This window comes from Bidens hawaiensis, unplaced genomic scaffold (genome assembly GCF_021521415.1).
Source record: "Bidens hawaiensis isolate Kalapana, Puna unplaced genomic scaffold, B.hawaiensis_p1.1 tig00008374_1, whole genome shotgun sequence".
NCBI lineage: Eukaryota > Viridiplantae > Streptophyta > Magnoliopsida > Asterales > Asteraceae > Bidens > Bidens hawaiensis.
The window spans coordinates 796,500-822,286 of record NW_027491592.1 but is presented as its reverse complement, the minus strand read 5'-3'; the positions used below and the strand labels follow the sequence as shown (position 1 = coordinate 822,286).

General features: G+C 39.0%; 1 protein-coding gene and 1 pseudogene across 3 annotated transcripts; one reads left to right on the top strand and one right to left on the bottom strand.

The window, feature by feature from the left end:
• Positions 1–230: 230 nt before the first annotated feature.
• LOC143637558 (glycerol-3-phosphate acyltransferase 5-like) lies at positions 231–12,393 on the top strand (annotated as a pseudogene). Its single transcript, XR_013154450.1, has 2 exons — positions 231–1,051; positions 11,446–12,393. The product of XR_013154450.1 is annotated as a glycerol-3-phosphate acyltransferase 5-like (transcript).
• Positions 12,394–21,898: 9,505 nt separating this feature from the next.
• Positions 21,899–25,418, bottom strand: LOC143637623 (telomere repeat-binding protein 3-like). 2 transcript variants are annotated; one of them, XM_077104966.1, is made up of 7 exons: positions 25,162–25,418; positions 24,384–25,084; positions 24,072–24,282; positions 23,758–23,990; positions 22,799–23,056; positions 22,647–22,710; positions 21,899–22,211 (listed from the first exon to the last, which is right to left on the bottom strand). In XM_077104966.1, the coding sequence occupies exons 1-7, from the start codon at positions 25,243–25,245 to the stop codon at positions 22,047–22,049; spliced, it is 1,716 nt and encodes a 571-aa protein (XP_076961081.1). In that variant the 5' UTR covers positions 25,246–25,418; the 3' UTR covers positions 21,899–22,046. The 2 variants fall into 2 exon arrangements, with proteins under 2 accessions (XP_076961081.1, XP_076961080.1); XM_077104965.1 differs by having other exon boundaries at positions 21,900–22,211; positions 24,072–24,289; positions 24,388–25,084; positions 25,162–25,417.
• Positions 25,419–25,787: the final 369 nt, after the last annotated feature.

Genomic DNA, 25,787 nt, shown 5'->3' with positions numbered 1-25,787 from the left:
GGACCTTAAAGGTAATATATGTTAAAGTGCCAATGAACTTTAAAATCCTCTACACACGTATAAATCAATTTACGATTTTTTTTAAATTAAATTTTGTGGGATTAAGGAGGATTAAACCATAAAGATGGCAAAGTGTGTGACGAGGAGTTAAAGTGTGAATACCCTTGGCTTTAAATAAACGCGTTAAATCTATAAACTATTATTTATATTAAGTTAAAATTTCACATTATTTGATAGTATTTTGTGTTCAAATGCATTAGAATAAAAAAATTAAGTGATGAACATTTAAAAAATAAATTTATGTGCCACTTGGCACCAAGGAAGGTAGGTATAAACCGATAAACGGCCTCTTTCTTGTACTACAAATAGTCGATCTACCTTCACCCTCCATCCATCAATTCAACACAAACTTATCTCTTAATCTTCATATTCATTCAAACACTAATATTATCAAAACATAATCCATTACAACACTTAAGTGTTTACAAATTACAACAATGGAGTCTATTGTTTCAAAGCTAGAAGGAACCCTTCTAAAGAACAAAGATCCTTTCTCATACTTCATGCTAGTAGCATTCGAAGCCTCGGGTTTAATCCGGTTCACATTGCTATTATTATTCTGGCCGGTCATCAAGCTACTCGACGCGTGTGGGAAGCCATTGGCCTAAAACTGGCCATATTTCTTGCAACAGCTGGAGTTCGGATATCAGAGATAGAATCGGTCGCAAGGGCGGTTTTGCCAAAGTTTTACTTTGATGATATTGATTTGGAAGCATGGAAGGTGTTTAACTTGTGTGATAAAAAGGTGGTTGTGACCCAAATGCCTACGGTTATGGTTGAGTGGTTCGTGAAAGAGCATTTACGGGCGGATGGTGTTGTTGGGACCGAGCTTGTGGTGAACCGGCTTGGGTACGCCACAGGGTTGGTTAAGGGTGGTGGGATTGGATCTTATTCGGTTGTTGATCGTGTTGTGGACTTGTTTGAAGGTCAACAACCGAGTATAGGGCTTTCAAGATGTCATTCTGATTCTCCAATATTGTCTCTATGCAAGGTAAATAAAGTAAATAAGTTTGAATTTTTTTCGTGGGAAGAATTTGTTTAGGAACGAGACCGATACTTCCACAAGCGAATTAACTCGATAAGTTTGGTTAAATCAGACAGTTTTTTGCGGAGATTTTATAAACTAACTTGTTTTTCCATCAAACTCTATAGAGTTCACTTGTCACACAAGAAAATTTTATTAAGATTTTCATTTTTCATCGAACACTATGGAGTTTACTTGTAACACAAGAAAACCCCTAAAAGATTTCTCACCAAACTTACCAATCTTTTTATCAAGTTTAACATGTTATTACAAAAAACTCTATGAAGTTAGCTTACCATACTAGAAAACACCAGAAGAGGTATGTACCCGCCTCAACACCGAGCGAGGCGGGTCAACCCACAAGATATAGACAAGAGGCTTGAAATCAAGACATTATGAAGGCACAAAGCCAAAACCTATGCGCATGGCGCATATAACATATGCTCACGCATATCACATATGCTCGTGCATCACATGCTCAGGCATCACATATGCTCACGCGTATCACATGCTCACGCATACCACATCTGCGCGTGGCGCATATCACATGCTTGTGCATATCACATCTGCGCATGAAACATCTGCGCGTGAGAATAAAGAGAAGACCTCGCGCATCCTCAGGATAGTCGCGTATCACACATGCACATAATCAACCTCGTCCTTATCCAAATCAGGATTAGGGCAACCTTGATTGTGCACGTCAGACAACCTTCCAGAAGGTATCTTTTTAAGGAATAAGAATATGCTGATGTTGACAGCTGCCAATGAAAGGTGGACAACTCAGCAAAACCCATGTGCTACCACGTGATTATAACCAATGAAGAAGCACCAGGTGTCCCAAGGACACGTGGCGCAAAGCAATTGGAGGAGGCCAACAAGGCCCTAACTGGGTCTGAGCCCAATCAGTGGAAACCCTAGCACTATAAATACCACATCAACTCCACAAGGAGAGACACACTCAATTACACAGTATTCAGCTATATTAAGCAATACACTCCAATTTCCTTACTCTCATATTATTATCTTCTCCTACAAATTCTTATTCTCACACCGGAGGGTTACCCCAAAGAGGATCCCTCTGTCCCTTTCTGAGGGGTAAGTTCACGGTGCTGTTCATTTTGTAGGTGGAAGAATCCAGATTCCAGAGAACCATCGGTGAAAAAGCATAATCACACCCGAGGAAAGTAATTCGTCTACCAGTGAGTCGATCCACGTTTCTTCATTGGCGCCATCCGTGGGATTTACTGCGCGCAAACATCATCCGCCCGATACGATACCAGACGTGGGTAGCCAATCCTGTGATGGTAAAGAAAAGTAACGGGTCGTGGAGGATGTGCATTGACTTCAAAGACCTCAACAAAGCGTGCCCAAAAGATTGTTACCCCCTCCCAAACATCGACGCAAAGGTGGACTCCGTGGCGCCATTCAAGCTCAAATGTTTCCTGGATGCCTACAAGGGCTATCACCAGATTCAAATGGCACCACAAGACGAGGACAAGACTGCCTTCAGAACCGACAAGGGTGTTTTTTGTTACACAAAAATGCCCTTTGGTTTGAAGAATGCGGGCGCCACCTACCAAAGACTTATGGATGCCGTTTTCAGCGAGCAAATTGGAAGAAACCTAGAAGTCTATGTGGATGATTTGGTGATCAAAAGCAGGGAGGAAAAACAAATGCTCAAAGACATCGAGGAAACCCTTGGGCGCCTAAAGGAAGTTAACATGAAGCTCAATCCGAGCAAATGCACTTTCGGCGTACAAGAGAGAAAATTTCTAGGTGTAATGGTCACCAAGGATGGTTTCAAGGTGAACCCAGAAAAGGTGGAGGCCATCCTTGACATGCCCTCGCCATCCACCATGAAAGAAGTCCAGAAGCTGAATGGTAGATTGGTATCAATCAACAGGTTCCTAGCGAACCATGCAAGCAAATCTACCCCATTTGTCAACACATTGAGAAATTGCTTAAAGAAAAGCCAATTCAAATGGACTCCTGAGGCCGAGCAAGCTTTCAGTGAGATAAAAGAGTGTTTGATAAATTTGCCCGCGCTCACAGCTCCACTTCCTGGTGAAATCTTGACATTGTACCTATCAGCAGGAGAGCGCGCCATCGGCGCAGTATTGTTGGTGGATCGCAAGGGAATCCAAACGCCAATATACTATGTGAGTCGGGTGCTGACAGATCCTGAGACGCGCTACTCCATCATGGAAAAGTTAGTTTTGTCACTAACACACGCGTCGCGCAAGCTTCATAGATATTTCAATGGTCATCCCATTGAAGTACTGACTGGTTACAACATCCAGCAAGTCTTGCGACGCCCCGCGCTCTCAGGAAGGCTGACAAAATGGGCGCTGGAATTAGGAGAACACACGATCGCCTATAAGCCCCGTCCAGCAATAAAGGGACAAGTCTTAGCTGATTTCATCGCGGAAATTCCAGAAGGAAAAATTGAAGAGGCTCAGCGCGAGGTAGACCCTCCGCGAGCCAATGATGAAGAAAATGTTTGGAGATTGTTCACTGACGGAGCTTCAAACAACGAAGGGTCCGGCGCAGGCCTTAAACTGGTGGATCCAGAGAATCATGAATATACTTACGCCATCAGGTTGGATTTCAAGAGCACCAACAATGAGGCTGAGTATGAAGCCCTGCTGGCTGGCCTGCGCATCGCGCACAAATTCGGAGTTAAAAAGCTAGAGGCCCATGTTGATTCATACTTGGTAGCAGCACAGGTCAATGGCCTTTGTGATGCCAAGGAGAACACCATGCCTCTATATCTAGAGCAGGCGAAAAAGCTCATCGAGCAATTTGACTGCTTCAGAATCATTCATATTCCGCGCAGTGAAAACAAATCTGCAGACGCGCTGAGTAAGATGGCATCAACCAGTTTCGATCACTTTGGCAAAGATGTCAGGGTAGAAGTAATGAGCAACCCGTCGGTGGTAGCGAAGTCTGTCCTTGTAACTCATACAACCCCTTCATCATGGATAACTCCAATAATGGAATTCTTGAAGGAGGGAAAGGTACCGGACAATCGCGCACAGGCGAGGAAGATAAGACACAAGTCGCAGAACTATGAACTCCTTGATGGCACATTATATCGACGCTCTTATCTTGGGCCGCTCATGAAATGCCTAGATGCTGAGGAAGCAAGCTATGTGATCAGAGAGATACACGAAGGAATCTGTGGAATACATGCTGACCCGCGCATGGTGGTTGCCAAGGCAATGAGCGCAGGTTACTATTGGCCAGGCATGTACTTGAACGCTTTAAAAGAAATCAAAAAATGCAAAGCATGTCAGAGCTATGCGCCAAACACCATGCGGCCAAAGAACAACTTGATTCCGGTGACCTCCGCATGGCCTTTCCACAAATGGGCAACCGATATTATGGGTCCCCTACCGCAAGCGCAAGGAAGAGTAAAATTTTTGGTAGTGGCGGTAGACTATTTCACAAAATGGGTCGAAGCCAAGCCACTAGCAAAAATCACAGCCGAGGCGATGAAGCAGTTTATTTGGAGCCACATCATATGCCGTTTTGGCTTGCCCATGGAAATTGTGAGCGATAATGGCAAGCAATTCACTGACAAGAAGATATCCAGCTGGCTCAAGGAATTGCGCATCAACCAAATTTTCACTTCAGTTTATCACCCTCAGGGGAATGGCCAAGTGGAACGCGCGAACCAAAGCTTGCTGAATGGGCTGAAGAAAAGGTTAGAGGGAGAATCCCATTCTTGGGTCGAAGAGCTACCTAATGTTCTGTGGGCACATAGGACATTAAGCAAAACCAGCAATGGCGAATCCCCGTTCAGCCTAACCTATGGAACGGAGGCAATGATTCCAGCAGAAATTGGATGCCCATCCCATAGAGTGCTCATGATGAGCAAGATTGATAACGAGCGCGAAAGAAGGTTGGATCTCAACTTATTTGAAGGACGCAGAGAGGCGGCTATCATCAGTGAAGCCAAATACAAGAAAAAACCGGAAAAATATTACAACCAGCGCGTGAAAGAATGCCACTTCAAGAAAAATGATTTTGTCCTTCGAAACATGAAGCTAGCCGCGCGATACCCCCGGGAAAAATGTCCCCCAATTGGGAGGGACCTTATCAAGTCTTGGAAGAATTGGGAAAAGGCGCATACGCCTTAAAAGATTTGAATGGAAAGAAGATCCCGCGCGCATGGAACGCAGCACAGCTTAGAAAATGTTTCATGTAAAAATTGTCAAGTTTGTAATCAAGGCTTTTTAAGCCATTATGAATAATGATACGCGCTATCTTCTCTTAATGTGGATTCTATTACCTTTTGCATACATGTTTCACACTTCCCTTTATTAATCTTGAGCAATATGACAACATTGTATTGACATCAAAATGAAATAAAACGAAGTAAAACATACATGCGCGAGCTTCAAACTCAAACACGTTAACGAGTCTTAACTCTAAAACGTCAGGGCCTTAGCCCAATAATATGAGCCTTAGCTCAGGGCCTTAGCCCAACAATGTGAGCCTTAGCTCAAATCACTCACAACATCCATCCTACATGCTGCGCAGCCTGACCATAAAAATACCTAAGCACAACTAAGGCAAAGCAAATGCCAAAACATAGTTGTTAAGGTCTCAGGTCGAGGTCGCGCATGAAATTGTAATGGATATCTGAGTAACACATACTGACACGTAAAGGCTAAAAACTCATAGTTCCCTATAATAAATGCGAGATAACGTCGCGCAAAAGAGGAATAATGAAAACGCCAAGGCACGTGTCAACATAATCAAGTTATGGCAAAATCACTTACAATATGACAAGGATTAAATATAATAATTTCCTTACAACCTTGTTCTTATTTCAACGTGCAAGCATATCTTATATTCAACAAGCAAACATGCAATATAAAGAGATGAATGGGGAATGCGCAAGATGCGAAGAAGGGAAAAACAAAATTTAATTCCAAAGCATTGAAATTTACAAGTTTACAAGATGATGAGATACAAACTACAAATAAAAATAAAAAACATGAAGGGCTTCTTAAGTCTCCACGTCGACGTCAGCCTCTTCATAGTCCTCATCACCGCCCTCAGCATCTGGCGCAGCCCGCTCCTCGTCATCTCCAAACTGACCATAGTCAAGTTGTTCGTCCTGAATGGAGTCTTCTATCACAATAGTGTCAGGAGCGGATCCTTTGCCCACGCCAGAGCCGCTAGCAGGAGCAGCATTCCCCGCGCCATCGTCGCCGCCACCAGCCCCTTCGCACTCGTCAAGTAATTTCTTTAGCGCGCCGAGGTCGGGCTGGTCAGCAAGCGCGGATATCTGCAAATCATATGGAAAAATATGAGTACAAAAAAGACTTGGAAAATAAGTCAAGGCAATCTCATTAAAGTTAAAATACATGCGCAAGGATGGGAATGGGAGTATTCAAATACTTCTCCCCCATCTCGGCCATGTCCGCGCAGGCAACGTCGCTCTGATAAGGGTAGTCGGATGGGTTCTTCTTCAGCATGCCATATTCATAGCCATCCTTAAACCCTTCAGCTCGACCCACCAAGCGCGCGGCAGCGTTACAATCCATCACAAGGGCCTGAAACTCGTCTGAGTATTTCATCGCGTAAGCGCAACGAGTCATACCCTGTGAGATTAGCCATTGGCGATCCTGCGCGAGGGAAGCAACAGACGTCTCAAGAGCAGGAATCTGAGAGTTTAACAACTCAACAGTTTCCTTAGTCTGTTTCAGCTCCTCTTTGTCGGACGCTGCTGCCGCCAAGGCTTCTTCCTTTTCCGCTCGCGCAAGCTCGATTGCTTCCTGGCTAGACGCTGCCGTCGCCAAGGCTTCATCTTTCTCGGCCTGCGCGGCCGCCAGCTCCTTCTTCAGGCGTGCAACCTCACTCTCCAGTGATGATTTGTCAGTTATAGACTGGACAAGAGCTTGGTCACGCGCCTCCGCGTCCAGCTCCAAGTCGCGCACTCTATGCGCGTACTTGGCCGCGTCCGCCTCGGCCGCCTGTAGCTTCTCCCGCGCAGCCTGAAGCTCATGCCCGCGCTTCACGAAGGCGGTGTTGGCACTTGCTTTGTTCTCACTGAGCTCTGCTTGGAGCTTCTCAGCTCTCTCTCGAGCATCAGAAAAATGCCTAGCAGACACTTTAGCCTCTTGCTTGGCTTCCGCAAGAGCATCACGTACCTTTACGTAATCATAGCGAAGCTCTTGGGAGGCAGCAAAGAAAGCCGACCCAGCAAACAGATGATCGTTGAGCAAGTCATCGCGAGCGCGGCCCTCCTGAAACCTCCTTTCAGCTGGAGGCACAGAATGAGCCCAGAATTCCGCACACACACCCATGGACTGAAATGAGCTGTCCTCAGTAATATTCCATCTCGGGCGGTAAATGTGATCGGCTTCCTGCAAACACAAAGTAATGATCTAAGTCATCAAAACACTAATATGGAAATCCGCGAAGCGGAGCAAAAACGAACCAATACCTGCGGAGATGAAGCAGAAAAGTCAGCGCCAGCTCCATGAGAAGACTGCGACACGAAACCCCGTGGCGCTGCAGGGCTGGCGCGGCCGCTGTCGGAGCCTTCAACTTGAACCTCCTCATCCTCCTCTGAAACAGGCCTTTTCTCCTGCGACCTTGAACCAAAATCAGTCTCGCGAGGAGGGCTGCGCGCAGGAGGAGGTGAGGGAGGTCTCGACGCCGCCAGGTCGGCGCGTAAAACGGCCTCCTGCTCCTTAGTAATCCCGATGAGGGGAGATTCAGTGCTTGCAGGAGCAGGAGCAGAACCAACGGCGCTGGCACCGGCGCCAGGAGTGCCGCCAGCAGCTTGTACGCCAGCTATGACTCCTATGAAAAAATCAACAAAAAGATATGGTTCATGACTTGATCTAAAAGGAAAAAGTCAGAAAATAAAAGCGCAATACATACCTTGGCGCAACGCCGTTCGCGAGTCAAACATCGCCATGAAGTCCATTCTCCCCTTTTTTGAGGGTAAAACAGGGGACTTCGAAGCGACCTCCGGCGCAGCCTCGGCATCTTGTTGCGCCTGAGGTTGATCCACCAAGGTCGCCGGCTCTACAAACATTTGAATGAGCAAAGATTCATTAGTAATTCTATCAGAATCGCGCTCATAGAACCATAAAAGATAAGCAAAGGATAAGCAAAGTATACCTGTCGAAGGCGCAGCGCCGCTCCCCTTTTCCGCCGCGCGAAGGGAGGAGGTAGTGGCACCATACCTCGTGTGGACAGGAGGTCTGCCCACTTTTTGAGGCAGGGAAGACAAGGAAAACTTGGTGGTAAACACCTGGGTTTTCTCAAGTCCCTTCGCCTGAGTAGGAGGATCCTGAACAACAGGGGCATCATCTTTCTTCTGTTTCTTACTGGCCCCTGCGTCAGTTTTCCCCTTAGCTTTACGCTTTAGTTGGGGCACCTCAGCCTCCTCCTCCTCCTCTTCCGCGAGCTCCAGCTCGTAGTTCTCAAGCGCGTCTACAATACACGCAACAGAAAGGTTAGCCAAATCTGGTATTATAAAGGCATAAGCATAAGTACAAAGGCTTACCAGGCGCATCGCTATCAAAGAGAAATCCCAGATCAACAGGGATGAACATGTCATCGAAGCGATCGGGGAAGCCAACCTCCCCAGCGCCCAGCGCGACGGAGCCACCCTCCATATGCTCATCATAGGCGGCGTGGACATACTCCTTGCTAACTGCACAAAACAAGTCAAATGATATCAGCAAAACGAATTATATTCGCGCAGAAGCAATGCAATGAGATTAACTTACACAAGCCGTCAACTTGGATAACGGGCTCAGTCGCGCTGTCGGCCCACCTCCTGCTCATACCAACCCCCACTAGCGCCTCCTCGCAAATGTTCTTGGCGGGGGATGGTTCGGCAGTCAACTTGTTTACCCAGGCGCCAGTTGGGTTCTTGAGGACACCCACATCCGCAGGCGCAGAAGAGATCGCGCGCATGGTCATGCGGATGGGGATCACACCAGCCCTTATATAGAAAAATCTCTCAGACCAGTCATGAAGGCTCTTGAATAAAACAGTGCAGCACTTGACCTTCTGACTGCGAGGAATAAATGAGAACCAAGAATCTTGGATCTTGGGCTTGTAAAAAAACTGAAAGCGCCGAGAGGTGGGCTCCTCGCGCTGAGATTTGCACATGAACTCAAAGTGAGTCATGCGCACGAGTCCAAACGGATGGACTTGGGATATATGAATCCCATAAAACTTAAGCAGCGCACCCACAAACCTTGTCATCGGGAGACGAAGGTTGCAGTGGGTGAAAAAATGGCAATAAAGAGATATATAGCCGGTGGGCTGGTCCGCCGCCGTTTGCCCGGCCGCCGGCAGCATGCAGCCATACTCAGGGAGAAAACCCTGAGAGGCGATAAGGCTGTCAAAATCGGCCTGCCTCAGTTTGCAGGGGATCTTATCCCACTTCTTCACTGTCTTGGTCCTCCCTACCTCCTCCGATGAGGCCTCAGCAGCCCTCTTCCCCTTGCCGGTCTTCTTCAACGTAGACATTACTAACGATTTAACACGGCGATGGATAGGGGAGATTGTGTTGTCTGAGCTATCAGACATACAACTGTAAAAACGGACAAAGGATGCTTCTGAAGAACAGAGATCTGGAAGTAGAAGATAGGTAATCGGAATAGAACGAAAGAAAGGAAAGCTTCGAATAAACAACAAAGAAGATGAAGAATAAAAACTCTAAGGGCTTGCTTTTATAGGCCCAGGAGAGAGAAAATTTGGTACTGATCGGACTTCACGCTCCCCCACTCGCAGGTGTAAGCCAACGCGAGCGCGACACGTGTCCCTGACACTGTGTGAGGGGACACGAAAAGAAACGATACAGGTGCTGCCAGAGTTCACGCGCCACCACTCGCAGGTACGGACCAACGCGAGCGCGACACGTGTTCCTGACACTATGTGAGGGGACATGAAAGGCAACTGTAGCACCTCGAGCACACGAAAAGTCTGACACGTCCCCATCACTGACGCATGTCAGCAACAACCAACCACGTACAGGGACGATTCGTTTTCAGCCAAAAGGATAGAATTTCGCGCACCGATGAGTAACAAGAAGAAAAGACAAACCATATTAAAAGAGCAAACTATCAAGTCTAATATCTATCTTACCTCGCTCGCGCGAGAGAAGACACACATTAGACTGGGGGGGCTTGAAGAGGTATGTACCCGCCTCAACACCGAGCGAGGCGGGTCAACCCACAAGATATAGACAAGAGGCTTGAAATCAAGACATTATGAAGGCACAAAGCCAAAACCTATGCGCATGGCGCATATCACATATGCTCATGCATATCACATATGCTCATGCATCACATATGCTCACGCATCACATATGCTCACGCGTATCACATGCTCACGCATACCACATCTGCGCGTGGCGCATCCGCGCGTGGCGCTTATCACATGCTTGTGCATATCACATCTGCGCATGAAACATTTGCGCGTGAGAATAAAGAGAAGACCTCGCGCATCCTCAGGATAGTCGCGTATCACACATGCACATAATCAACCTCGTCCTTATCCAAATCAGGATTAGGGCAACCTTGATTGTGCACGTCAGACAACCTTCCAGAAGGTATCTTTTTAAGGAATAAGAATATGCTGATGTTGACAGCTGCCAATGAAAGGTGGACAACTCAGCAAAACCCATGTGCTACCACGTGATTATAACCAATGAAGAAGCACCAGGTGTCCCAAGGACACATGGCGCAAAGCAATTGGAGGAGGCCAACAAGGCCCTAACTGGGTCTGAGCCCAATCAGTGGAAACCCTAGCACTATAAATACCACATCAACTCCACAAGGAGAGACACACTCAATTACACAGTATTCAGCTATATTAAGCAATACACTCCAATTTCCTTACTCTCATATTATTATCTTCTCCTACAAATTCTTATTCTCACACCGGAGGGTTACCCCAAAGAGGACCCCTCTGTCCCTTTCTGAGGGGTAAGTTCACGGTGCTGTTCATTTTGTAGGTGGAAGAATCCAGATTCCAGAGAACCATCGGTGAAAAAGCATAATCACACCCGAGGAAAGTAGATCGTCTACCAGTGAGTCGATCCACGTTTCTTCAACACCATAGATATATAGTTTAACCAAACTTCACAGCTTTCACCAAATTTAACCTGTTTTTCATCAAACTCTTAGTTGATCGCTCGTCACATAATTACACTTGTCGAGTTCGCTTACAGGATAATAATTAACGAACCGCTTAAAGGGAAACGTTTCAAAAAAATCATTTAGAAATCCTAAAATCACATGCTAATACAAAAAAAAATATTGCTTTGATATAACTTAATATTTCAAGTTAACTTATCATATTGTACTTCTTTGCAGGAACAAGTAAATGCACCATACATCATCAAACACCAAAACCACAAACCCCTCCAAGAAACCCGGCCGGTGCCAGTAATCTTCCACGATGGTCGCCTAGTTAAACGACCCACTCCTTCCACGGCCCTTCTCATCCTCCTCTGGATCCCAATCGGTATCATTCTAGCAATAATCCGAATAACCATTGGCGCCCCGCTACCAATGTGGGCCATTCCATACGTGACCTGCATATTTGGCGCCAAGGTCATAGTAAAAGGTGTCCCACCACCACCTCCAACCGGGTCCACAGGCGCTGTCCTCTTTGTCTGCACCCACCGCACTTTAATGGACCCGGTTGTTTTATCCACTGTCCTCCAACGCAGCATCCCTGCTGTCACCTACTCCGTATCAAGATTATCCGAAATCCTCTCTCCAATCCCAACCGTCCGATTAACCCGTATCCGCCACTTGGACGCCGAGAAAATTAAAAAGGAATTATCCAAAGGTGACTTGGTTGTTTGCCCGGAAGGTACCACTTGTCGTGAACCGTTTTTGCTCCGGTTCAGTGCACTATTCGCTGAGTTAACCGACCGGATTGTGCCTGTGGCCATGAACTACCGAGTCGGGTTCTTTCACGCAACAACCGCCAAGGGGTGGAAAGGGTTAGACCCGATATTTTTCTTCATGAACCCTAGACCGGTTTATGAAGTCACATTCTTGAACCAGTTACCGGCCGAGGCTACATGTTCGTCGGGTAAGAGCCCGTATGATGTCGCGAATTATGTACAAAGAATCTTGGCAAACACATTAGGGTTTGAGTGCACAAATTTTACTAGGAAAGATAAGTATAAAGTGTTGGCGGGAAATGATGGAACAGTGTCAAACACAACGATGATGAACCGGGTTCAGAAGATGGGTAAAACCTTGAAGAAGGTGGTGAGTACGGTTAAACCGTTTGGGTTTAATAGCTAATTCTTGGTGATTAATATTGTAAACATTTTTTTTTAATATGGAATAATTTTGTTTTTTGATTTCTTGGTGGTTGTATGAACATTTTTTTTGTAATTTGATTTATTGATGTTATATTGGATTAATCGTTTGTTAATCTTCAGAAATATTTTGATTTCACTATATATAGCAAAATATATTCATGCTTGCTTTTGTAAGATTATATTTATTATTACATTTAACGTTTGTATATGTTTATTAGTATCATTAGGAACCGAGTGATTATGCAAAGAGAAATTCACAATAAACACAAATGAACCTCACACGGATTATAAGAAATAAAGAAAACACTTTGTATTTATTAGAGCATCCACAACAAGGATCAAATTTCTAGGTTTGGATATGTCATCTACAAACTTGAGGAGATGCAAACTTCATTGTTGTGTACTGAAAGTTTGTTTACAAAGTTTGCATACACAAACTTCATCCAAACCATATAGGGGATAAAGAGTGGGGCCCTACTCTCACAACAACACATATATATTGTACTGTTATATATACATGTATATGTATATTGTACTATTATAATATTATTTGATAAGGTACGTGGGGGTTTGATGTTGTTTAAAAATATTATGTTTTTAAGAAAAAGTTTGGAATACGATGTGACGTTGACATGGCGGTTTGTGAAGGTTTGTTGTTGAAGATGCTCTTAGCGTAGTGTACAGAGATTATAACAGTCGAGTATAAATAAAGATGTTGGCTAGAGTTAATATATAACATAGTCAACAACAAACAAAATATGGGGCAATTAGTAAAATAATTAAACCCGGCCATAATGCTCAATCATGTTGACCGATATTATAACCCTCAGAAGCTTTTACAAATTCCAACAATCTCTCACTTGAAAGGTTTTCACAATCCTCAACAACCATATATTCATGCAAAATATATGGTAACTCCAAAAATCTTTTAAACAAGTGTTTCATACCTCCAGCAGCCCCTCTCATCAATTAAGTATTTTGAAAGGTCGGTTGAAGCTCCCCCGAGCTCCAACCAAGTAGTCCTAGGACAGTCGAAAAAAGGAATTTATGACTGTTTACGAATGTTTAAATTGTCGCAAGATGCAACGCAGTAAACAAAGAAGATTAGAATCCACTAAGAATTGAGGCTGATCTCGATGATATATAGACCTAAACTCGCCTGTATGTCTCAAAAGGGTTTTTAGAGACACCATACTTTCAAAAATCTAACTAGTCATTAAGACACGCGCTTAATTAAATCGGTTTCTAAACGTATTATTAAAACAATTAAACTTCTATCATTAAAACAATTAAACTTCCATTTAGACCATGTGTAGTCGTAAAGCTCCACATCCAAGGGTTATGCGCCACGTGGCGCCCAGTCAGAGTTATGGTTTTGTACAAAAACAGGCTGTATTCATAACTCTCCACATCCAGGGGTTATGCGCCACGTGGCGCCCAGTCATTATAATTTTATTTGTTTTTTTTTAAATAATAATTCATTTAAATAAATTAACATAAAATTAAAAATTACATTAAACTTCCAAATAAATTAACATAATTCATTGGTTGGCTTGACGGGCATATTGACCTAAACCGAGAATATTTTGGTTGTTGTTTGGAAACATGATGGTAGAAATATTAGTGTAAAAGATATAAATATTTGTGTAAATTGGTAGATTGGAAGGAATGTGTTAAAAAATATGAGTTTGGTTTGTTTATATAGTATAAATATAATTAATTTTTTTTTAATAATCCAACGGCTCCATTCTCGCATTTTAAAATCCAACCCCAACGGTAACTTTTTTGATTCGCGTGCCATTCTCGCGTTTTAGATACAACGCGCCCAAAATTCACTTCAACATAACGCAGGGGGGGCGGTGTTCCCCTCGCGTTTTGAGCCATAACGCGGCCATAATGTTTCCATTACACACGGTCTTTTAGCACGTACACTTAATGTAAGTTAAATTTTAGCTAATAAAGTTAAGTGATATGACAGCCTTTTCAAGTGACTATAATATTAAGGTACAACCAGCTTAGTTGGATACACCCTTGCAAACATTTCCAAACTCGATTCTTAAACACACAAAGAATATTTCCAACAATTTTTTACCATATTTGTGTAGTACATGTTGCTTCGACTGTTATCTCATAAAAAACATACGAGTTTTTTGAAAGACTCACGATACTTTTAAGAGAATCGTGTTAAACACTGATTTTTAACCGCTACTTTATTGTTCATTGATCTTTTATTCTTGTATCATTTAATACATATTTTAGTTTATTACCATTCTTTTGCTTATGTATTGTAATTTATTAAAAATGTTTTATTTATATTATTTTACGAACAATTCTCCAACAGTATTTGAACTAACGAGGATAGTATATTTAAAATCCTCCATAAGAGATATATTATAAACAATTATATCAAGGAAACATGCACTTGATATTAAAGGGCCCTTGATATTGTTAATTATTGAGGGTTCGAGTTTTATGATGGACACTAATAATGTAGATTAAGAAATATAATTAGATGGTGTGTGTTAGCCGTTAAAGATAATCAAAAGATTAACTCATGTAGTCTCATTCATTTCATTTTGCTTACATAAACATGAAAGTCATGAATAGAAATCTTTTTTTAGACATTAACATTATTTTGTTTGATTGGTTACTTCAAAATCGCTTAAATACCTACAATATGTATAGATTTTAAAGCTTCTGGTCGAGCTAGGAACATAAAAAAATAAAAGATAAAAGACCATCTCCAACTGGTAGGACTCCCTTAAACCGATGAGGAAGAGAAACAACCAATAACAACGTCATAAGGAGAGAGAAAGTCGAAAGTTCATATCTGTCGTAGAAACTGCGATAGAGAGACACCTCATGAAACTTCGCACGACGTGGAGGAGAAAAGAGGCCAACCCATTAACAGTCAAACAAGTACTTGTAGCAAATCATAAATGACAATAAAAACCTTTTAATAATAAACACTTTAGACCTAATTGGATCTCTTGACTTGGCAAATCCAAAAAACACATAGCATCCCATGATCATTTCAAGTTGTACTGTACAAGTTGCTAGTACAGAGTACAACCACAAGTCACGAGGTAAGATTTGTATTTTCTTATATTCCACTGGAACACCTGAAAGATTTCCATATGAATATATTTAACAAAAAACTTAACGACAAACTGGCATTTCCAACAACACACATAATATAAAATAACCTGCAAAAATGGTACATTAAATTAAGTTTAAAATAATTAATTATATAACAACATGAAGCAAATTAATAAAATTAGTCAGCAATTGCCACTGCAACATCATCAAGATTCTCAAAACGTATGAAAACTCTAAAAAACGAGTCTTTTTATTTGTGAATCTTGAAGATTCTCCACCGGCAAGAACCGACTGTTACTTGAGATCAAGATGAACAAATCAAGAACTTGAAACAAGAAAAGTTATAAGTCTATGAAAGGTTTTGTTTAGAGATACATGGCTATAAGGTTTAGGGTTAAGGATATATATAGAAAGATCATGTGTGCTTGTGTGTGGTGGGTGGATTGGGGGGGGGGGGGGTAAGGGTGTGGGGTGAACTAGCTGTTAGCAATCGCAATCTGAAGTACAAAGTATTACCCAAAGCATGAATACTTACTGACACATCCTACCCCTACAGATGTGAAAAGAATAATGGAGGCTAATATTGGAAAATAAAGATATCAAGATTTGCTCTTTTGATCCAAGATTCCAAGTATTTGGTCTACAAATACTTGAAGTGACTAAAGATGAGGTGATCAACAACTACTTCATAGTTCAGAAAGAACTGGTGGTTGTGTTCCAAACCTGTTGACACTTGAACATTTTCAATATTTCAATTATTATTAGTATTTTTTAAAATAATAATTTTGGAACCGTTGTATATTATTACACCACATAATTATATAAATGATCTTGACTAGTGTTGTTTTGATTAGTCCCTTTACATTGTTATAGGGTCGGATCTAGCATATATATAGGTTGAGAGATAGCCATGCGCGATCCCCCAGCTTTCTTGACTAGTTATATTTTTAGCGCAATTTTTTTTTCTTCTTCGTTTTATGCATGTATCAACTATCGCATAGTTGATTTGTGTTGCTTGAGGTATGATCAATTAGGGTCGTATGTAAGAAACATTATCATATGTTTTTCATTGAAACAGAGGTACAACAATAATATCGCATATAAAACGTTATCATTGCATTCCTTGTGTGTTATCGATATCATAGATCTTTGTTAACCATGGGTTATTTGTAACAAAAGAAATTACAACCAACAAGTTTAACAACGAGACAATGATGCTAAATATATGATTTAAATTTTATATCATATTATCATACACAACTATCATATACAAAACTATAGGTGCATACATCGGGTTTGTGCCAAAACTACTCAAAGATGGTCAAATCGAGCTTTTTTTTAAACCAGTTCGGGCTGAAACTAGTTTTGAGTGGGAAAGGATCCGGGTTAGCCAAATTTTGATTACGTGATCCCAAATTCGATCCTCGGTCCACATGCCTAATTAAAACACAACCCAATTGCATTATAACTTTCCTCTGAACCGGTACTATTATTATTATTATTTCTTTTTAATATATACTAAATCAAATTTATATAATGATGTTTTGATAACTAGCACTATAAAGATAAATAGTTACTACATCTTTTGAGCGACAAAAATATGAAATGTGTATATAATTGATTTATTTATTGCACAAGACGAGTGAATTAAAGTAACATCGGAAAGCATCGAAAAAGTACACACCAAACATGTGTCTTTCACCCTCGCTCATCATATGACATATGATTCCCTCACCTCGTACGACACATTTTCTAGTTTTTCCAAATTGCACCTTATAATTTAGGGACAACAACCAAAATAACCATTTTTATCATCAACATTCCTTGCTCAACCCCTCAAACCAAAAATACCTAAAATGGTCACTTTCTAAACTATCGGATACAACAAATTAGAACTGACATCCGACGGATCTATCTGACACCCTTCCGTTTTTTAACTAACCACATCTAGACACGTATACACTTAAATGAGTGTCCATGAATTTATTTCGTCGAGCTTCATATCTATTATGTCGTGCTTCATACTTATTATGTCGGCACTCCATTTCTATTCCGTCGGGCTTTATTTTCATATGTACTATTATTTCGTCAGGACCAATCAAATAGATATGAAGCCCTACGGAATAGATATGAGGCCCGACAGAATAGATATGAAGCCCAAACGAATAGATCAATTGTCGACCGTTTAAGTGTATACATGTTTAGATGTGTTTGGTTCAAAAACAAAATTGTGTCAAATAGATCAGTTGGAGGTCCGTTCTAATCTCTTGGATCCAACAATTTAGAAAGTGACTACTTTAGGAATTTTTGGTTTGAGATGGCCGGTTAGAATGTTGTTGGTAAAAAAGGTCATTTTAGTCATTATCCTCAAAGTTTATTTACATACGTGTATGTTAACTATAAGATTCGATCTATTTGTGTGTTTTGAAGTTTCCCGGCAACCAGTTACACTGGGCCATTTATTAAAAAAAAAAAATCTCTAGTATGTGTGCGTCCAATACTAATGTTGTCAAATAAAATGGGGTAGTGGTTAAATTATGACAAAATGAGTGTTAGCACTTGTTGTAAAGGAAGATTTACGTCACTAGCTTTCAACAATAATCGAGCATCGACTTCCATGATACTTTCAGAATTATCATCTTCTTTGCTATATTTTTGTAATGGTCTCTCAGGATGTTAGATGTTCGAATTTTATTCCTCCATTGTAATATTAACGAAACCATCAATAAGGGTAGAGCTCTAGTTTTACTAACCCACAATAACCGGATCAAAATTACCTACATTACATATTTACATGTCAATCACATCGGTGTGCTTTCATTTTCTATCTAAGGCTCTTTATAAGCTTCGATACACGAGGTTCAGACAGAATTTACGTTTTATTTTCTCATGTGTACGGACATTTTATTCTTTTCAAATAGGAATCGTAAGTCAAACATCTAGTTGGGCATAATCGCTTATAATCCTCTTTTGCATTTGTAATTGCAATATTTTCCAGCTAGTTTCTTGTTAGTCCTTGATTTTATATAATTCTGTTGTTTAAACGAAAAATATATGTAATTATATATACAAATGATTGACAATATTTTTTTCACTAAGAGGCTTCAAATCTCTTAATTACTTTTGGTATTGAGATCTTCCAACAAGGTCCCAACTCCCTTTATAAGCTTGAACACTTTAGCATGTTGCATAAGAAATTAAGAATTCATTTAGACATGGTCACGTTCTTGAAGCTTTTCAATATATTGATCTTTCTCACAATACGTCAATGTAAACTCGATAGAATACCTTTACTCTTCAGATAAAACACCATCAAACTGATTCAGCAAGCATCGGGATCAAGGTTTTAATCTTTTGCTAACTTTCATTGAGAAAACGACCTTAAAGATCTTTAATCATCTCTAAAAGTCGTTCCTCAAAAGAGATTTTGTTAAAAAGCTCTTGGTTTATTTCTTGCAAGATCTTCTATATAAACTCGACATTGTGCACCTTCAACTCACACGTATTATCTCTAGAGTTTTTGCAATTTAATCGGGTATATTTGATTGTGTAAAATTTAATAGGTAATATTTTGTATTGTGAAATGAATTAACTACCAAGCCTAGCCTGAACTTCAAACATGTGATGAAAGTACACAGAAACATAAAAATCCAGTGACATTTGATACTACATATCCTCACTTTACGACGAGGAATCTTTGAACACTGACACAATTGTATAAACCAAAACTATTTACAAAAACAGAATGTAAAATAATTATCTTTCTGATTTTTTTTATACTTATATTAGCATCTATGATTTGTATCGAAACATATGCTTGTGTGTATACTTTGCTTGCATAAATAGCTTTTACACTTGATAATAATATTTTCATCAATGGTCAACTTACATTAATATACTTGTTTATCCCGTTTGTCGTATAATGCAATACTACAGTGGCGAAGATTGGATATACACGTCGATGAGACCGGACTCAATATGTATAATATAATTCATAAACTAGAGGGGGCGGGATCAAAATTTCAGTCGGTAGCGGGTAAATTTACACTATAAAAATTTTCAGCCGAAAAAGGATAAATATACACTACCCAGCATAAAAACAGAGGGGCGGACTCAAAATTTTGGTCGAAAACGGGTAAATTTACACTATGTATAAACATTTTCAGCGAAAAAAGGATAAATTTACCCTACCGAGCGAAAAACAGAGGGGGTAGACTCAAAATTTCGGTCAGAAACGGATAAATTTACACTATGTATAAACATTTTCGGTCAAAAAATGATAAATTTACACCAACGAGCGAAAAAACGGTGGGGGCCGGGGCCACCCCTGACCCCAACTAAGCCACGCCTTGCGTCCCATTGAAGTAGATACATATTGACATGTATTATGAAGTAGATACATATCATAGTGTATGTGTTCTTAATTAGTGTTTTGTGTCCCATCTACTGTTATAATAAAACACTACTTACTTGTGCCACTTGTCACTCTCTTAGTCATTCTCATTTTTTAGCATTTTTTCAAAAACATAAATTCAACAAACATTATTTTGGATCTGGTCAACTCATTTGCAATACTTCCTAAAAATTCGAATTCTTTGTTTATATGGAAAACTACAATCACGATTTACTAGCTATTAAAAACTTTTCATTATGTATTTTTTTTCATAACTAAGCTACCATTAGTTGTTTGTTTTTTCGTTATTCATATTTGTGTTGACTATATTTTGCTTAATGTGTAAAGTTTTAACATTTTCATTAAAATCACTTTATTTAATATTTTTAAAATTAAGAGAATTTTAGGTAAATATTAAAACAATTATTAGTTTTAGCTTAAACTTTGGAAACCTACAATTCTGGTTTTCTTGCTAAAACTCTAATCATACGAATAATTATTAGTTTTAAACCTTAAAATCAAGTATTAAATTATATTTTTTTTCTTATTAATACGTATATAAGTGTGAAAACAATCATGGTTTACTATGTATTTAATATTTCAACAACTTTCCAAATGAAATTATCTAATCACACGGGGTGTATCAAATTATAGATATTCATTATTTAACAATTTTAACTAATATAAATGTGAGTGATTTGATTTTTCAGTTTTTCCTAAATATAAATCAATAGATTATTTTAGGTAGATTTTTTTAAGAAATCAAGGGTCTGATATGATCAAGCTATAATAACGGTTTTTTTATTTAATCTGGTCAGCTCATTTACCATGATTGTTTCCTGTAAATCTGAATTCTTTAATTATTTTGAAAACTACAATCATGATTTTTTAATGGTTTTAAATAATTATAGAGATAGAGATATATCAATTTAATTAAATATTGCAACTTCTTCTTAAACTAATCACCAATCACACGGATTAGTATTCAAAGTTTAAAACATTCTTTATCTAATATTTTCAAGTATTATATATAAGAACATCCTGTGGTACTTTACTAACTCATACATTAATCAACGTTTTCACAACTATGGCAAACAGGTTAGTATGTCTTTTTTATATTTATGCCAATTGCATTCTTTGTGTAATACTTTCAACTATTTCAAATATTCCTTGATTATAAGACTTTTAATTGTAATAAATTAAAAAAAACTTGAAATATTTCAATACAAATCGGTTAGTATAATATTATTAAAAGTATCCAATAAAAAAAATAACCAACATATATCTTTTTACTTGAAAGAACTCGTGTTCTTACATGGACAGTTATATGTTACATTGTCAAGAGTTACAAGCAGACATGTGCTAAAGAATTTGATTCTTGATAAACAAGTTAATCTAATAAAAGCACATTTGTAGTGTACAAGGAATTGTTTATATTTATAAAGTATTTGTGTAATGTTTCTTTTGTAATTCCTGTAATTTCAATGTAATTTGTAATTGTATTAACAATATATGATAATTTCGTCGTTGATTGTATATTTTTTAATGTTTAAATTTTAAAATGAGAAAATTATAACTTGCTTCCCTATACTTTATGGGCGGGAGCACTTTATAGGCCCGAGTCCGATTTTGCGTGTTGTGTGCCACTAAAGCACATGGAGGCAAATCATAATTTTCTCTTTTAAAATTTTCATCAATTATCCATGTAATACACGGGCCTCAAACTAGTTTTATATAAAAGATTGTTCTTATCTTTTCTATTATAGCATTTCTTCTTCTTGATATTTTTTGTAGTACAAAAACACTACTGCATGAGCATGTAATGGTAGTATTTAATTTATTTGGGAAGGTGTGTTTAAAGTTTGAACATAATTTTATAGTGAACATCAAGCATTTTAGACTGTTGAATTTTATCTGAAGTTTTCTTTTTCTTAGTTAATAATATAAACCAAAAACAACTCTCCACCAAGAATCATGCATCAAACTTGAATGAAATGAAAAACATTAAAAGATAACATTATTCCAGCCCTGAATAATTTACAAACCCACCAAGTTAATCACAATTACTAAAACATTAACATGTTACATCACCTTTAAAACAAACATTTCTACCTAGAATTTTTCGACATCATCATTATAATTTACATTTGCGCCTCCAAGGTCTTCTGATGCTTCTTCGCATGTTGATGCTGAGACCAGTAGGCGTGTGCAGCCAGCACTCGGTCCAGAAGATCCTGGGGCACCGCCTCTCCCCTTCTTTGTTGGGGCGCAATGCTTGCTGTGTGAACAAGCGTTTTCCATTTATCCTGAAATTAAAATTTTATTCGTAACTAAGTGTGGATTGTAGAGGTATGTGGGATAAACGAATTCAAGATTCTCAAGAATATCATTCCATCCTACACGATTCATTATGAATGAGTCGATTTGGGTTATATATCATTTGCCGAAGTCCATGTTCTAATGCATAAAATGTCCAAATTAACTTATTCAAAAGATGAAAATTTTAATTCGAGTAATAAAACACCGTTTATCAAAAAAAAGTTAACAGTTATGTTCAAATTTTAATTCAAATAATAAAAGAAAGTTTATTAAAAAAATTGAAAGTTAAGATTAAATTTTAGTTCCTATAGCAAAACATTGCTTATTAACAAAATTAAAACTTTTGGTCAATAAAGTGTTTCAGGTCAACCCAACCCATTACTGATTACACAACCGGGCAGTAGTATGTTGTTATCTTTTACCTTCAAGTCAACATAAGTGCGATGGTCAGCATCACCAAACGCACGCATTTTAACATCACGCCATCTGCATAATATTATCACAAAGAACCGTTAGAACATAAAAAACAATACTTACCATACAAAAAGCATTTCGATCATAATAATATTCACACCTTCCGGCTCCAAGCGTTTCAACTGCTTCAACAAGTGCTTCTACTTCTGATACAGAAAACGGTCTCCTAATTCTCCTTTGTGAAAACTCATATCTTTTAGTTGGGTTTTCACTCAAAGGGACTACTGCGAGTGCCTCGGCATCCATTGCTGGAGCAAGAACAAATGCTTTGCAATCTTCTTGTGTACCTTCAGCTTCAAAAGTTGCACATACTTCATTCTTCTCGACACAATTTTCCGTATCAGGAATCGAAGGATCCCTAACAGTTAGACAAGTAATTAATTAAAATTCCATTCTTCTCTAGATTTTAAATTCAACTTAGGTATTCAAAATGGTTGAGCCACCCATGTTGACACTGTTAGAAAAAGTCAACATTTTGACTAGGCCTGTTAACGAACTTAATGAACACAAACACAGCACATTCATGTCCGTTCATTAAATTTAACCAAACAAACAATCAAAAACGACCAGTTAAATGAACAGGGTTTACATGTTCATGTTCGTTCATTAAGAAAACCGAGTGTGTTCATGATCGTTTATGTTCATTTGTTGATAGTATAAATGAATGGTTCACGAACGTAAACGAACAAACATAACTGAGCATGATGACAAACATAATTGAGCAAACAACAATTAAAAGTAAACATGTACATGAATCTTTTGGGCCTAAAAACTTATCAAGACTAGACTAAATTTTAATGTGCCTAATTTTTTGAACTTAAAACAAACATAAATAATGAAAATATATGAACGAACGTAAACGGGCTTTCACGAACATGAATAAACGAATGAGACATGTGTTCATGTACATTCGTTTAACTAAATGAACAAAACATTTTGTTCTTGTTCGTTCGTTTTTTAAATGAGCAAACTTCCTGCCAAACAGTTCACCGAATGTACGGTTTGTTTACAAGCCTAATTTTGATGTAGTAACATAAATACCTAAGTAGTGAGCTGTACCTAAAAAGTTGTTGTTGCATGGTGCATGATGGAGTTTCTTGTTGAACAAGAAACGAAGAACCTTCAGACAAACTCGGCTCCAACATAAATCCTAAACTTTCAAGGTTAGAATTTTGGGAAATCCCAGATTGTTGGAGTGTCCGGTTATCATCTCTAACTCTATTACCTTCAACAAGTACCCCTACATGTAATTGACCATGTAAAATAGCGGTTACAGCCTCCATCACACTCCTCTGCGAAACATAATTACCAAATCAGTTTAACCAAACATCAAACGCGTATAAGTCATAATTCCAGTTATTTAAAAATTATACCTTCAGTAAGCCCACGGTTGCGGTTTCAGGCACCTCAACATACAAGTCGGGCACTTTAAACGACTTTATGCTAAACTTCACTAGATTAGATACGCTCTCATTGCGCGCCTTCTTAATACATGAATTTATTGGACTTTGATGAAACAACTTCTTTCTTTTACATACAGCATCTGCTTGAAATCGTTTTCTTTTATGGTAAAAAGATATAACTCTACCACCTTAAAAGATCAATAAAATGTATTACAAACATATAAGTATATAACTTCAATCCCATACAAAGGTATTAATATTGTGTTTACTAAATTACTCCACTTACTAGTAATGTTTTCATAATCTTTAAGCTTTCGGGCGACTTTCCAGTATCTAGAAGGCCCCATTTTCCTCATTCTTTTGTATACAGCACGCGATCGTGACCCAAACGCGCTTAGTCTGGTGTTACTGTGGTTAATGTTATTATACCTAAAATACTTTTCATCATCATCTCTAATATTAATATTCACATTCCCCCTATGCGTTGGATCTTTACAAAAGGATAGATGTACACTGCTAGATGACTTGTTTGGCACACGGGCATTCACACATGGTTCCAAACAGTCGTTCAAAGTCTTGACTGAAGTCAACCCTACACTTTGTTTATCTACGGCTTTACCAAAGTCATAATTACATAAGTTACCAGATTTGTCTTCAGTGGCTTCCATTATCAAACTAGAGTTGGCTTTTGTTTTGAAGTCAGCTTTTGTAACAATAGAAGCGTGATCCGAACCGGAATCGTTCTTGGAATGCGGCGTTTCGTATAAAAGAGGGTCTGGATTAGTGGGTTTGACTTTGACTTCAAGTAGGTCATTGTTTACTTCTTCAGGACTGCTAATTTGTCCCTTTTCTTTTGGATCAGTACTAGAAGTAGAACTTTCACTCTCCTGTTCCTGTAATAACTTGTCGGCTGCATCTGCTAATAACTCAAAACCACAAATTTCACTACCATCTTCGGTTGACTTGTCACGTGAAATCCTCCTCTAAAGAAACAAATGGCACAAGTTAATAACAAATTTACATTTATTAAACGAAAACGAATGTAAGTTTACACTTATACCCTTAAGGATCTAGGAGCTTTAGGTATCACAGGCTTCAGTAAATCATGAAATCCTCCGTAACGCGGTCTTTTATTCGCCACCATATCTTAAGCATGCATACTAGATATGAGATCATAAACCAAATAAACCAGTAACCGTTCCTGTTATGTTATTAAATAAAAGTTTCAGTCTTTCAGAACCAAGTAACCAAACGATTACTCAAAAAGAAATTCTCTACGATCCGATCATGAATTTATAAGCAACAACAAACAAAATAATAATAATATTACCATTTATGAACTAATGTCTATTTATTCAAAAGGAGGAAAAAGTTACTAATTAAAGGCAGACACTAATGTGACAAGCAGCATCCTAAAAGTAGTGATCTGATAACAAAATTAGAATATGAATATGAATTACAAACTTGCTAAACCAGAAGCTAAGCTAAATCTCATGAGCTGGAACAATTAATATAACAAAGAATTTAATATGCTACTAGATGAATTTAATATCTGAAACAATTATACTCAATTAAACACAATTCAATTTCGCCTCAACTAAATCGTAAATTATTAACCGCATAAATTAAACGTGATCGGACAATAATTGTGCAAATTATACGTATTGGATCCGATCTCGGAATATA